The sequence below is a fragment of the Rana temporaria genome, chromosome 9 (genome assembly GCF_905171775.1).
Source record: "Rana temporaria chromosome 9, aRanTem1.1, whole genome shotgun sequence".
NCBI classification, from domain to species: domain Eukaryota; kingdom Metazoa; phylum Chordata; class Amphibia; order Anura; family Ranidae; genus Rana; species Rana temporaria.
The window spans coordinates 18,955,588-18,969,977 of NC_053497.1; the positions used below are offsets into that span (position 1 = coordinate 18,955,588).

A 14,390-nucleotide genomic window follows, 5' to 3' on the forward strand; every position below is an offset into this window, starting at 1 on the left:
AAGTGAAAATTATTTTTTTAATAAGCATATACAGTACCTGCATGAAATTGTGTTTTTTCTTCTGCAAGAAGTCCAGCTTTAATTGGCCTTGCATTCCTTGGCGTATGGCTGTTTTAATAGGATGTCTTAGGAGTATGTACATTTTAAAGATGCATTTAGCTATATTTATTGGCATTCATTAAAGGGATATTGATATTTTTTTATATAACAGTGGTACTTTGTTCATTCTTAGGAGTTTTGAGTTGGTGAACAAATCTTATACTTGGATAGCTCAGTAGATTACACAAGTCACAGATGGGAATGGCTTATCCAAGGATAATGCTAGGTAGCAGCCAGAAAGCTTTATTTCGGATCTAGATTCAGAATGATTTGCCACTTCTGGTCATAGTCTAGCCCAGTGATGGCGAACCATGGCACCCCAGATGTTTTGGAATTATATTTCCCATGAGTGCATGAGCATTATGGGAAATATGGTTCCAAAACATCTGGCGTGGCCAAGGTTCCCCATCACTGGTCTAGCCTCTATAAACATACTAAATAACAAAGTGTACACTATTAACTTTCTTGAAACACTTTTATTTATCCCTATATGTATTTGTAGGTAGGTTCTGAAGATGAGTACCAGCACTCATCATATACATACAAGTCTTCAGATTGAAGGACATTTATCTCTGTGGATGCCTGCACTCATGTTCAATATACAGTAGCTTTATATTGTTTTTTCCTAGCTTTATAGTAATAATTTGTAAAACTTCTAAAAAGTGAGGACATTTCTTTTGCATTCTTGAGATGTTCCACTCTTTAATATTCCTCATCTTCATCAATTTGGGGCCTTAGGATGATGCTGTAATAAGTCTTAATGCAGGAGAATGCGGTGGGTGGTATGTGACGCCGATTGATGTAATTGTTCTCCAGATGTACAGACACAAGGTTGGAATCTTGAGATATCCTGGTATCGCAAATGGAGTTCAGTGGCACATACCTTGGAGATAAAAGAAGGGAAGTTACTACTGCCAACAGGCTCTGTCAAGACTGTGCCACCTGACATGCTATATTGCCATATTTGTGGACAATGATATCACACCTAAGCTTGCTGGATATTCTATTCGAAAACCATTGTCATTAATATGAACTTGCCTCCCACCCCCCTTCTTCCCATGGCTGATGGCTTTGATTATGCTGCTAGTGCCTATTCAGGCAAAAGAGCTTTGTAAGGTCGGGTTCTTGAATTAAAAATGATGATGTGTTCTAATCAGTGTTCTAGTTCATCCAAAAGGTGTTCAGTAGGGTTGTAGTCAGAGTTCAGTGCAGGCCATGCAAGTTCCTCCATACCAAACTGGTCAAACCTTGTCTTTATGGAGCTGGCTTTGTGCACAGGGGCACAGTCATGCTGGAACAGAAAAGGGCCTTCACCACAAGGTTTTAAGTATGTACAGGTGATACTCGAAAAATTTGAATATCGTGCAAAAGTTCATTAATTTTACTAATGCAACTTAAAAGGTGAAACTAATATAAGAGATAGACTCATTACATGCAAAGCAAGATAGTTCAAGCCTTGCTTTGTCATAATTGTGATGATTATGGCTTACAGCTCATTAAAACCCAAATCCACAATCTCAGAAAATTAGAATATTGTGAAAAGGTATGATATTCTAGGCTTAAAGTGTCCCACTCTAATCAGCTTATTAAGCCATAACACCTGCAACGGGTTCCTGAGCCTTTAAATGGTCTCTCAGGCTGTTTCAGTAGGAATCACAATCATGGAAAAGATTGCTGACCTGACAGTTGTGCAGAAAACCATCATTGACACCCTCCATACGGAGGGAAAGCCTCAAAAGGTAATTGCACAAGAACATGGATGTTCCCAAAGTGCTGTATCAAAGAACATTAATAGAAAGTTATGTGGAAGGGAAAAGTGTGGAAGAAAAAGGTGCACAAGCAGCAGGGATGAGCGCAGCCTGGAGAGGATTGTCAGGAAAAGGCCATTCAAAAGTGTTGGGGACTTTCACAAGGAGTGGGCTGAGGCTGGAGTCAGTGCATCAAGAGCCACCACGCACAGACGGATCCTGGACATGGGCTTCAAATGACGTATTCTGCTTGTCAAGCCTCCTGAACAACAAACATTGTCAGAAGCGTCTTACCTGGACTAAAGAAAAACACACCTGGTCGGTTGCTCAGAGGTCCAAAGTCCCCTTTTCTGATGAGAACAAATTTTGCATCTCATTTGGAAACCAAGGAGCCGGAGTATGGAGGAATAATGGAGAGGCACACAAGATGCTTGAAGTCCAGTGTGAAGTTTCCACAGTCTGTGTTGATTTGGGGAGCCGTGTCATCTGCTGGTGTTGGTCCACTGTGTTTTATTAGGTCCAGGGTCACCGCAGCCATCTACCAAGAGATTTTGGAGCACTTCATGCTTCCTTCCACAGACAAGCTCTATGGGGATGCTGACTTAATTTTCCAACAGAATTTGGCACCTGCCCCCACACTGCCACAAGCACCAAAACCTGGTTCCATGACCATGGGATTACTGTGCTTGATTGGCCAGCAAACTCGCCTGACCTGAACCCCATAGAGAATCTATGGGGCATTGTCAAGAGAAAGATGAGAGACATGAGACCCAACAATGCAGAAGAGCTGAAAGCAGCTATTGAAGCATCCTGGTCTTCCATAACACCTCAGCAGTGCCACAGGCTGATACCTTCCATGCCACGCCGCATTGAGGCAATAATTGCTGCAAAAGGGGCCCAAACCAAGTACTGAGTACATATATGCATGCTTATACTTTTCAGAGGTCCGATATTGTTCTATGTACAATCCTTTTTTTATTGATTGCATGTAATATTCAAATTTTCTGAGATTGTGGATTTGGGATTTTCATGAGCTGTAAGCCATAATTATCACAATTATGACAAATCACGGCTTGAACTATCTTGCTTTGCATGTAATGAGTATATCTTATATATTAGTTTCACCTTTTAAGTTGCATCAGTGAAATAAATTAACTTTTGCATGATATTCTAATTTTTCGAGTATCACCTGTATGTTATCGGGAGGCTGACTTTTCTGTTCTTGGTTCTTGCAGACTTCCCCCCATTCCCCACATGATGATACGCATGTGCCTCAGCATGTCATCATGGAGACAGCTGCAAGAACCAGGAACAGACAGCCAACCCCCTGATGATGTACCACAGCACATGTGCTGTAGAATACCCCAACGCCTCCTGGGATGAGTTACATTGTATCCCAAGACGGGGCAACTGAGTATGTTTTCCCCCCTAGGCGAGAATCCTGGGAGGGTGAAGAGGATGACCGTCTGCTTCAAGGACCAAAATCCCCAATGCATTTATTAGGGTACATGTACAGTAACACTGTAGCAAATGTAGTTTTTTATGTATCTTACCTGATTTTATTGAAGCTAAGACGAAGGACCTGCAAAGATTTCAAGTTTAGAATGCCTCGTGGTATACTTTGCAGGTAATTATTATCCAGCAAAAGTTCAGTGAGAGACTTGTACAAGCCAAAATAAGACACCGCATGGATGCCATCATCCCTTAGCTGGTTGTGTGAAAGATGAAGGAACTCCAATCCTGGTTTCATGTGAGCAAATACATAGCCTGGAATGCGTTCAATGTGGTTGTGATGCAAGATAAGCTGCTTTAATCCCCGGGGTAAAAAGGATGGAACGTGTACCATCCGGTTGTGAGACAAATCAAGGGACTCTACATTCCTGTGGGAACAAAAAAGGCATATTACACTTCTGAAGCTGTAGAGAAAAATTGTCAACACCCAACTGAAAGAGTAATTGGAAGTGTTTTGGAATGACTATGGATGCAAGGCTTTGATCTGTGGGAACAGATTCACAGAAAAAGTACGCCGGAGTATCTGCTGATACTCCGGCGTACTTTCAAATTTGCCGCGTCGTATCTTTATTTGTAATTCACAAACAAAGATACAACGGCTTTTAGCTAAGATCCGACAGGCGTACGGCTTCGTACGCCTTCGGATTGTAGGTGTAATTCTCCGGCGGCCACTGGGTGGAGTTTGCGTCGTTTTCCAGCGTCGGGTATGCAAATTAGCTGATTACGGCGATCCACGAAGATACGCGAGTTCGTCGCAATCTCTTACGTCGTCGCTAGTTGGTTTTTCCCGTCGCAAACATAAACCTGCTTTTTCATGGCTTACATTTAGAACAGCCAGGTTAAAGTATGGCCGTCATTCCCGCGTCGAATTTCAAATTTTTTTTTTTTTGCGTAAGACGTCCGGGAATACAAGAGTACGTTACGCATGACGCCAGTCAAAAACCACGTCGGGGCGCCGTAATTTCACGCAAAGCACGGCGGGAGATTTCCTAACGGAGCATGCGCAGAACGTTCGGCGCGGGAACGCGCCTAATTTAAATGGTACACGCCCCATTTGAATTAGGCAGGCTTGCGCCGGACGGCTTTACGTTATACCGCCGTAAGTTTACACGCAAGTGCTTGGTGAATCAGGCACTTGCTCTGAAAACTTGCGGCGGTGTAACGTAAAGACGATACGTTACGCCGCTGCAGATCTCTGTGAATCTGGCCCATAATGCATTTGTCTCTGATGCAAACGCTGTTTTTATGCACTATAGTTGTTGATTTAAATAAGAATTCCAGGTATCGATATTTTTTTTACATAGTTACTGTACATTGGTCCAGCTTTGACCAATTTACAGTACAGCCACTGCTTCTACAGTGAGAGAAGTCCCCGGGAGACATGGCTGACTTCTTACAATTACCATACAGTACATTGCGCTGTTGGTGTGTGGAATCTTCATACTATAGGGACAGCATGTATTCTAGATCTCAGCACCCAACCATATAGTGGATCACCATAGTAGTAATATTCAGCACTTAGAGCAGCACTCCAAGCTATAAAGGGTGGGGGTTCCACAAACGGTCTACAGATACAGCATTTAAACAAAGCAATAGTTTCAGAAACTGAAAAAGAGATTTGTAACCTATTGGGGACTCTGCATAGTAAGTTTATCTTAATCATGCAGTACATGGTACAGGACTTTGTATTTATAGACTATGGATTATATGTCGCTTCCTTTAGGTGATTGAACACTGGCAAAATCTTTGCAGGGAATGGCCCAAGTGCACCCTCCTTTGACTTCCAGGGTGGGTGGGGTATGCCCACCGTAATGGGTGAAGCTTGGTTCCCTTTCAGACTCTGACTCAACTACTTTGGAAATAACATGTGACGAAAAACTATAAAGAAAAGGGGTCCTTTTTGCAAACCTTACGAGTAGCAACCAAGTGAAAACAGATAAAGCAACACTTTGCATGATACTAGGATACCGATAGTATTTATCCTTGAGGAGCCTCAGCATCCAGCCTGTACTCACATAAGGTGGATCCAAGCACGAGGAGCAATGCCATCTTCCATTAGCCTGTTGTTACTTAGAGCAATAATACTTAAATTTAGAGTTTTATTGAGAATTCCTTCATGCACTGCCTCAATCCGATTGTTGTCCAAATGTAGCTCCTGCACAAAAGAAATAGGAAGTCTGAATATGTGTGGAAAGACATCTGACAAGTATTAACAGTGCTGTGTTTTCAGTGATCTGCTGCTAGTGTTTAATGGTACCATGTCTTCATAATAAAGTCAGACGGTGAACGGAGTACAAATGAGGAGCACAACTCCCCTTAGATTCAGTCTAGTGTGGATACAACAACCCAGCATTGGTGGGTTTACTATCCGTGCTTCACTTATGAAAGATTTTATTTTCCTTTTGTGTGATATACCGGTACTCATATTTATTCCCAAGCCCCTTATTTAAGAGAGATTGTGAACACCTGACCATCACAGATACTCAGTTTAACCCATTTAGTCTAGAGAAACTTGAGTGGCTTGTGCGGAGTCCTGACCTCAACTCTACTGAACACCCTTAGGATGAATTGAGATGCTGATGTGAGAATGAACTGGAACGCAGATTGTGAGCCATGTCTTTTTGTCTTACAAGTATTTCACACGTGTTATTTTAGTTGATTATTAGGCATATTCTCATAAAATCTTCCAAAATTTTGTGGAAATTCTTTCCAGAAGAGAAGAGACTAATTTAGTCACACATGGACATGGAGACACATTTGATGCTAAGGATCATGGTTTTGGAACCAGATGGCCAACAAACTTACATAGATGTGAGATGTTTTTTTTTCTACGTAATTCCGCTCAAGCTTGGCTTGCATACACACGGTCACACAAAAGTTCTCTGAACTTTCGACCGTCAAGAACGCGGTGACGGGGTGAGGGGCTCTCACTTACAAAAATCCATTGGTGACCGGGTCCTCTTATGCACACCCCAAAGTCCGTTTATTTGATTTTGTGAAAGAGTCAAGCACTTTGTATTGGGTCAGAGCTAAGCCTTTAATGGCTATAAGAGCAGAAGGAGTTATTTTTTATTTTTTTTAGTGTTGCTCGAGGTTTTCAGTTTTTTTTTTTCAATGTTATTTTTCCACTTGGTAAAGGGAATTCTAGATGGAACACATGCTGTTTTTTTGCCTAAGGCAAACCTGTATAGAAAATTGAAAACGATGTGACACATATGTCTCATCAAACTGTAATATGCATGTTTTATATTTCCGTGGAAGTCAAATAAAGTAGGACACATTGTTCATTATTGTGAAATATTTGTCAGTGAGTGTGAAGTATCCTGTAATTAAAAACAGCTCATAAATAAATTTAAAAGGTAAGGTAAACTCTACAGGTACCGGGGTGAGGGGCTCTCACTGACAACACTTTGAAAAGCAATAAATATCGCTTTTCCTGATCATCTCCTGTACTATGTCTGCAGTCTCTGATCATCGCCTGTATTATGTCTGCAGTCTTTGATCATCGCCTGTCGCATGTCTGCAGTCTCTGATCATCTCCTGTAGCATGTCTGCAGTCTCTGATCATCTCCTGTAGCATGTCTGCAGTCTCTAATCATCTCCTGTAGCATGTCTGCAGTCTCCGATCATCGCCTGTAGCATGTCTGCAGTCTCTGATCATCTCCTGTAGCATGTCTGCAGTCTCTGATCATCTCCTGTAGCATGTCTGCAGTCTCTGATCATCTCCTGTAGCATGTCTGCAGTCTCTGATCATCTCCTGTAGCATGTCTGCAGTCTCTGATCATCTCCTGTTGCATGTCTGCAGTCTCTAATCATCTCCTGTAGCATGTCTGCAGTCTCTGATCATCTCCTGTAGCATGTCTGCAGTCTCTGATCATCTCCTGTTGCATGTCTGCAGTCTCTAATCATCTCCTGTAGCATGTCTACAGTCTCTGATCATCTGCTTTAGTATTATGGGGGGAGAGCCATGCGCACTTTCACTGCAATCGTGATGCATCGCGGAATTGAATCGAATCGTGGATTTGATCATCGTAATCGCATCGTATCGTGAGACCGGTGAAGATGCGCAGCCCTAATTGTCACCACTGTGCCCATCAATTGTCACCACTGTGCCATGCCAAATGCAGCCACTGTGCCATGCCATCAAACACAGCCACTGTGCCCATCAATTGTCACCACTGTGCCCATCAATTGTCGCCACTGTGCCAATCAATTGTCACCACTGTGCCCATTAATTGTCACCACTGTGCCCATTAATTGTCACCACTGTGCCCATTAATTGTAGCCACTGTGCCCATCAATTATCGCCACTGTGCCCTGTAAAATGCTGCCAGATTGCCCCCTCCCCCTGCCCGACTTACCTTTCTGGGGTCAGCCATCCTGCTTCCACCGTCCCTCGATGTCTTCTCCCACCCTCGATGACGCTGCAGCCAATCAGGTTACCGGTAACCAGAACCGGTGAACCTGATTGGCTGAGGCGCCTGTCAGTGTTAACCAGGGAACGCACCCCCCGTGCGTCCCCTGGATAACTATTTGGAAGCCGATTACAGCCCTCAGGCTGTAGTCAAAAAGCCTATCAGAGCCTCTGACTCTGATAGGCACTACCAAAGCCAACCAGCTGCCGTTATTCAGATGGCCGGCGCTCACCAGGGGGCCGGCCATCTGAATAGTGGGCGGCAGCGACAATACATGGATTCATGCAATGCATGAATCTATGTATTGTTGATCAGTGGCGGTGCAGGAGAGAGAGGGGGCGGTGCTCCTGCGCCCTCTATGGACGCACCGCCACTGGTCTTTGTAACTTTGTAGCAAATCACAAAGTATGCAGCAGAGGCTGTGTGCCAGATTTTTGTAAACGCAGCCAAGAACTGCACTGGCATGAAGATTGACATGAATTTGTAATGTTTTGAGTCGGCATCTCAGTCCGGGAAGTAGATGGTGACCCTGGATGATAGCTAAACAGAGATGGTACCATCCTTTCAGAGGCGAAAAAAATAATGAACAGGAGAATTCTGGGGTGTCTGTGAGATGTAATAAATATCTGGAAGTGTTACACTGACATATCATTGAGCATGCTACAACTTAAGATCTTATGCTAGGTCTGCTTTCAATTCAGTTCTCCTCCTTTGAGGACAACAAAACCAAGGACCACATGAAGAGTTTTCTACAGTATTTTCTGGGTACCAGATGAACTCGCTTACTGGGCCTTTCCATCCTCCGTGCAAAGTAGTAGCAAACAGACAGAAGATCGGGAAGGCTGCAGTTCCTGAGACAGCATGCTCATTTTGGATCAATACCCTTTATAGATTTTTGATCCCTCTACTGTAGATTATAAGGAACCTTAACACATCATCAATGGGTCAAACCTTAACATTCGGTGCTTTTAATGCTGCACAAAATTGTCAGGGACTATGGTCATGTTACAGAAGATGGTCAGAGGATTTGGGTTGTCTTTAGATGGTAGTCAGGGAGTGAAGATATGCTCCAATAGTGGTCCAAAGAAGACTGCTAGAGATCACATATTTGTGTTCCCTGCAGCACCCTTAAAATGACTAAACCGGCCGACTATTTGCTGTAGGGGCCCGAAGGTTTCACGATAGGTGCCAAATGGCAACATGGGGCAGATTGGGCAGCAGATATCTATGGGCTGCTATAGTCTACCAACCGCTCCTTCACATTGCATAGGAGAAAGGCAACAAGGAGTTTCCAGTATATTCTGTGCCTGATGCCTTGTACACACAACCGTGTTTCCCGGCGGTAAAAAGTCAGCCGGGAAACCTGAGGGGAAAACCGAGAACCTGCTCTGTAACTTTTTCCCCCTACACACGACCGGGTTTCTTGACAGGAAAACTGCCATGAGAGCTTTGGTCGGGAATCCCGGCCATGTGTATGCTAGTTTTGTAGTGTTTCCCATAGGAAAACTGCCGGGTTAAAAACCGCTGGGGAACCCGGGGGAAAAAAGAGAGCTACTTCTCTTTTTTCCCCGGCAGTTTTCCTGTCGGGAAAACTGCGATGGAGCATACACATGGCCAGTTTTCCTGGCCAAAAGCTCTCATAGCAGTCTTCCCGACGGAAAAAACAGTCGTGTGTACGAGGCTTTGGAGTCACTGTAAGAGAAATTTAAGCTTACTGCTGGGAGCTGTAAGTACAATGGTTGTAGTTACTGGTTTTAGTTACTGTCCTGCCTATGTCTAGTCTGTAGTCCTAGTTTTACTGAGACGTTGCCTCTGTTATTATCATTCAGCGCCGTCCCTCTGCTTCTTTCCAAAGAAAACGTTAGAGAGAGAGCTTCTCATGTAAAATTATAAGGCCGTGCTCTGATTTTCTGGACTTGGGATACAATTCTTGTGGTTTATAGACTCCTGAATGCCTGAGCTTTTGTATTTGTGCACACATTTCAATGTCTATGCATAGCTCTAGGAGAAGACAGGCTGGCTTGGCAGAGGAGTTAATTGCCAATCGGGATTGTGCTTTGATTGTTTTGGCCATCTCGGAGGACCACGTGTTGACCGCAGAACAGGACTATCGCCTAGGTTTATGATGCTGAAAAACTTCTGATGAAGTAGAGATGCCAATCTAGACTATGGTTCACAAACCCTAAAGGCTTGCTACATAGTGGTGGAAACAATTGAATCAATATTAATAGTGCAACCAGCATACACTTATGTGATGTGACATCATCATGCAGGGATGGACTGGCCATTGGGACTACAGGGAGTTTCCCGGTGGGCCGGCTTCAGTGACAGCGGACTGCCGCTCCCCTCCGCTCCTCTGTCTCTCCCTTCCCACAGCGCTCACCTCCTCTCCCTCCCCGCAGCGTTCACCTGGGGGGAACAGAGATGCAGGGGGAGGACCAGAGGAGCAGGGGGAGGACCAGAGGAGCAAGGACGACGACAGAGGAGCATGGGGGAGGGGACAGACAGCTGACTCAACAGCTATGGCCTAGGAGTTTCTCACTTCTGCCTAATCTTGTCCCATATGGGGGGCACGGAACTGATTATTTTCCCCGGGTTAAATAATGTCTAGCTTCGCCAATGGTACTGCCTATAAGAGTACCAGTACCAGCCGTTCTACTCTAATAAAAGTAGAAAGGCTAGTGCCTAGTGAAGGGGGAGAGGGGGCTTGGGTGGCTGGGGGGGGGGTGTGTGGGAGTTGCCCGGCTGCCATGGGAGAGACCTGTCAAAGTGGGCCAGTCTGGATAAAGTCCAGGGCCAAATTTCTGTCCCAGTCCAGCCCTGTCATCATGGATGTAGCAGGGCTGCAACACGCAGTATTCATGACACTCTCTATACTTTCAAGTGTTGAAAAGTTGATAAATGTTATTAGGGTCACTTCTTAGTTTACACTAGGAGAGTCAGAGGGACATTTTACAATGCTGCAGGTACCTAATCAGTAAGGAATGGAGCAGGTGGTGGAGTCTCAACCCCTTGGTTACACAAATGATGCTGAGCATCTATGAATGAAAGAACTAAAATTCAATGGGTGAAAGAGACAGGTCAGGAAAAGTAAGATAGTCAGAATATTTAAGCTTCAAAATAATCTGGTCATGAATGGGTTATATTCCCATACCAAGTCTAGCAGTGTCAGTATTCATCAGTCAACTTGACAAGAATTCTACTACAAAATGTTCTCTTTGACATAGGGCTTGGGAACTACAGTAGGAACACACACATAGTTGGGCATTCCTAGTTCTCTGCTGCAAGCTTAAAGAAGAAGTACAGCCAAAGCTTGTTTGGCTGTACTTCTCCTATGGTTTACAGGAGTGCAGTTTGTTTTGCACTCCTGCGACTCATTTTCAGCAGACAGCGGGCTGAAGTCTGCTGATGTCACAGAGCCAGACTAGGCTCTGGCAAGATCGTGACCATGGAGTTGGGATTCACCCACATGCCTGGACCGGCACCCGGCTCTGCCTCTCAGCAGGCTGCTGAGAGCCTGAGCCAGTCATTACCACCCATTCCACAGCCCAGCGCTCCAGTGAGTGAGGAGGGGGCAGAGCAGAGAGCAGTGACTTACAGTCAGCAGCGCTCTACTCAGGGAGCTGTGAGAATCAAGAAATCTGCGGTATTAGATCGCTCGATTCTCAGTGTTGGAGCTGGCGGGGAACAGATGCAGCATCAGACCCCAATGCTACATCCACCTAGGTAAGTATGATTATCAAATAAAAAGCAAGGCCATACTACTATTTTAAAGAATATCCATGTAGCAAAGGGTTTATGTCAAAGCTAGCAGAACTGGATTTGTGCTTAGCCAAGATAGGCCATGGCGTACTGCTGGGGAGGAGGGTAAACAACCACCTATACATTATCTAAAGCCGAACTACTAGCAGATGTCTGGGCTTGATAGTTATACTGAGATTGGTCCTGTCCACTGCTGACCACCACAAGCACCTTCCAGTAACTGGTAGATGGTGGCATCCTTGCTGCCAAGCAGCAGCCTCTCAGGCTGCAGTGTGTGCCTCTGGGTAGCATCCTGTAGCTAGGTAATGTGCTTTCAGCAGACCATTCTCTTGGAAGCATGGAAGAAAAGGATCTGGCATCAACCTTAAATAGTGCCCTAACGGGTCGCTGTTCAGGAATGACGACTCTTGGAGGGTACTTGTATCAGCCTACTTTCAGAGACCATGCCTGAACGCTGGCCAAGGGAAGCAAGGCTTTTACATCTTAAGCCTCTTACATGCGACCAGTTTTCCCAGCAGGAAAACTGCCAGGAAAGCATTTGGCCGGGAATCCCGACGGGAAAATAGAGAACCTGCTCTCTATTTTCCCGTCGGGTTTCCCGGCAGTGTTTCCTGCCGAGAAAACCAGTCGTCTGTATGCTTACCTGCAGGGTAGAAAAACCGTGCATGCTTGATAACACTTAGCATACAACAATAGTGTGGGGTGTAGCAAGATGGGGGCGACGGAATCGAATGTAACGAGACACCGGCTCGTCGTAGTCGATTACATCACCACGTTCTTGCCATTCAAAAGAACGGCGGGTTTTTGTGTGGCCGTGTGTATACACAGCTTTTCAGGGCAAGTCTGCCAGGAATCCTATCGGGAAAACCAACGTTTTTTTTCCCCAATGGGATTTTCGGGCGTGTATACAGGGCTTTAGATGACAAGTTCACACCTGGTTCCTCATGGTAGCTCATCCTTGAGTTTGGTGAAGATCTGCACACATTAGGAGTTGAAAGGCTGCATAGTTTCACTAAATACTCCCTGGTACCTTCACTCTGAATTGGTGATACCTGAGCTCTAAAGTCTTTGCCAGCTATTATTAAATTATATCCAGACCAACAGGCTTATTGAAGAATATATCTGACTAGGCCATTGTGAATGCATTTCTTATCTTTAAAAATTTATCCCAGTGCACAAGGTTATTTGAACCCCTTTGTTTTTCGTTTATGCAAATACCAAAATGACTTGATAGGTAGATTTTAGTCTGGAAAGGTGGGTGTTTTTTAAGGCAGATTGCATTTCCATGCAGACCTTCCTAGTCAATGCACACGTTATTCTGAGCCTCTACGATTGAGTCAGTAAAGCTGGGTACACACGGCCTGAATGTCGGGAGACAACGGCCAGTTAAAAAAAAAATGCCCAATATTCGACCTGTGTGTATGTTGGTCTGCCAGCTGTTTGGCCGGCTTCTGTCGGACGTGCATGCTGGAAAACCAGCATCCAACCAACTCCCGATCAGCGCTGTCAGCCAATGGCAAAGAGCACTGATCAGAGTGTTCTGGTGTGGGGGGGGGGGGGGGTGTCAGAACACAACAGCTCAGCAGGGGAGATTGCAGAACTAACCTTGCATGGTTAGTACAGCCAGCTCTGAACAGAGCTTACCATTTTTTTTCTTCGTTCAACCCATTGAATGAAGAAGCTAATAGTGTGTAACCAGCTTTGGGCAGAAGAGGATTAGATGATGGACGTCCTCCAGCCAGGAAATGAGGCAGGCTCCATATGACTTGTTGCAGCTTCTTATAAACGCTGTAAGAAAGGGAACCTTTACAACTGTGCAAGACTGAAGGGTTTAATGGGTTATATTAATTGGGATATTCCAACCAGGGCTGCTATCAGGGAGGTACAGGCAGTACACCTGTTAGGGGCCCGGAGGCCCCCAGGGCCCTGGATGGCAACCCCCCCCCTTTTTTATTTTTATATATATTTTTTTATTTATATATATATATATATATATATATATATATATATATATATATATACAGTAATATATATATATATATATATATATATATATATATATATATACACAGTAATATATATATATATATATATATATATATATATATATATATTTATTTATTTTTTATTATTATTATTTAAGGGCCCCCGGATGGCAACCCTCCCTTTTTTATAATTTTTTTATTTTTTTATATATATATATAGTTCTGCTATTAAAAATGAAAGCCCAACTCCTGGCAAATTTTTTTTTGGGTGTATCAGAGGTCAGTTTTTTGTTAATGTCCATGTCCCGGTTGGGGAATTTTCCCTATAATTCTTGTCTGGTTAACACCCAAGAAGTGAGGGGAATCTCTCCAACAAATGTACAAACAGCAGAGGCTGACTAATGTAATTTAAAAAAAAAAAGTTATCTCATTATTGACTGCTTCCCAATTGGAAATATTCCAAATTATTACTTATTCTGTGACCAAATAGGAAGTGGGAAGAAATCTTTTAAATAGGGATGTAAGCAACAGTGAAAACAGATATATGGTCCTGCCCCACTATCCAAACTTAGGGAAAGAAACTTTTGGCTGGAGATTAGACTTAAATATATGCAAGAAAAGAATGAAAGATTTTATACAGTTATGTAAAACGGCAGATCAGGGAATTATTATGAGAGTTATGGATGGAACACATTGTACTAGGTCAGTACAGTCTGATTAAGAATTGAAATTACACGAGTGGTCCCATGATGTTTTGGCTGGAGATGGAAACCTTAGATGGATAACAGTTGGCTCAGACATAAGAAAATAGTGGAATGAAGGCCATTGCTCCACACTGCTAAATATAGCACGTTTCCACTGTGATTGAT

The 14,390-nt window shown here is 43.8% G+C and overlaps 1 protein-coding gene across 1 annotated transcript in view; it reads right to left on the minus strand.

Moving 5' to 3' along the window:
* Nucleotides 1–555: 555 nt before the first annotated feature.
* LOC120913158 (extracellular matrix protein 2-like) overlaps nucleotides 556–14,390 on the minus strand; it is a 90,659-nt gene continuing 76,824 nt past the window's right edge. The window contains exons 8-10 of the mRNA XM_040322893.1: nucleotides 5,375–5,514; nucleotides 3,401–3,727; nucleotides 556–982 (exon numbers count right to left, since the gene is read on the minus strand). Coding sequence (XP_040178827.1) covers nucleotides 802–982; nucleotides 3,401–3,727; nucleotides 5,375–5,514 — 648 coding nt within the window. The 3' untranslated portion in view covers nucleotides 556–801. The remainder of the gene's footprint in view (nucleotides 983–3,400; nucleotides 3,728–5,374; nucleotides 5,515–14,390) is intronic.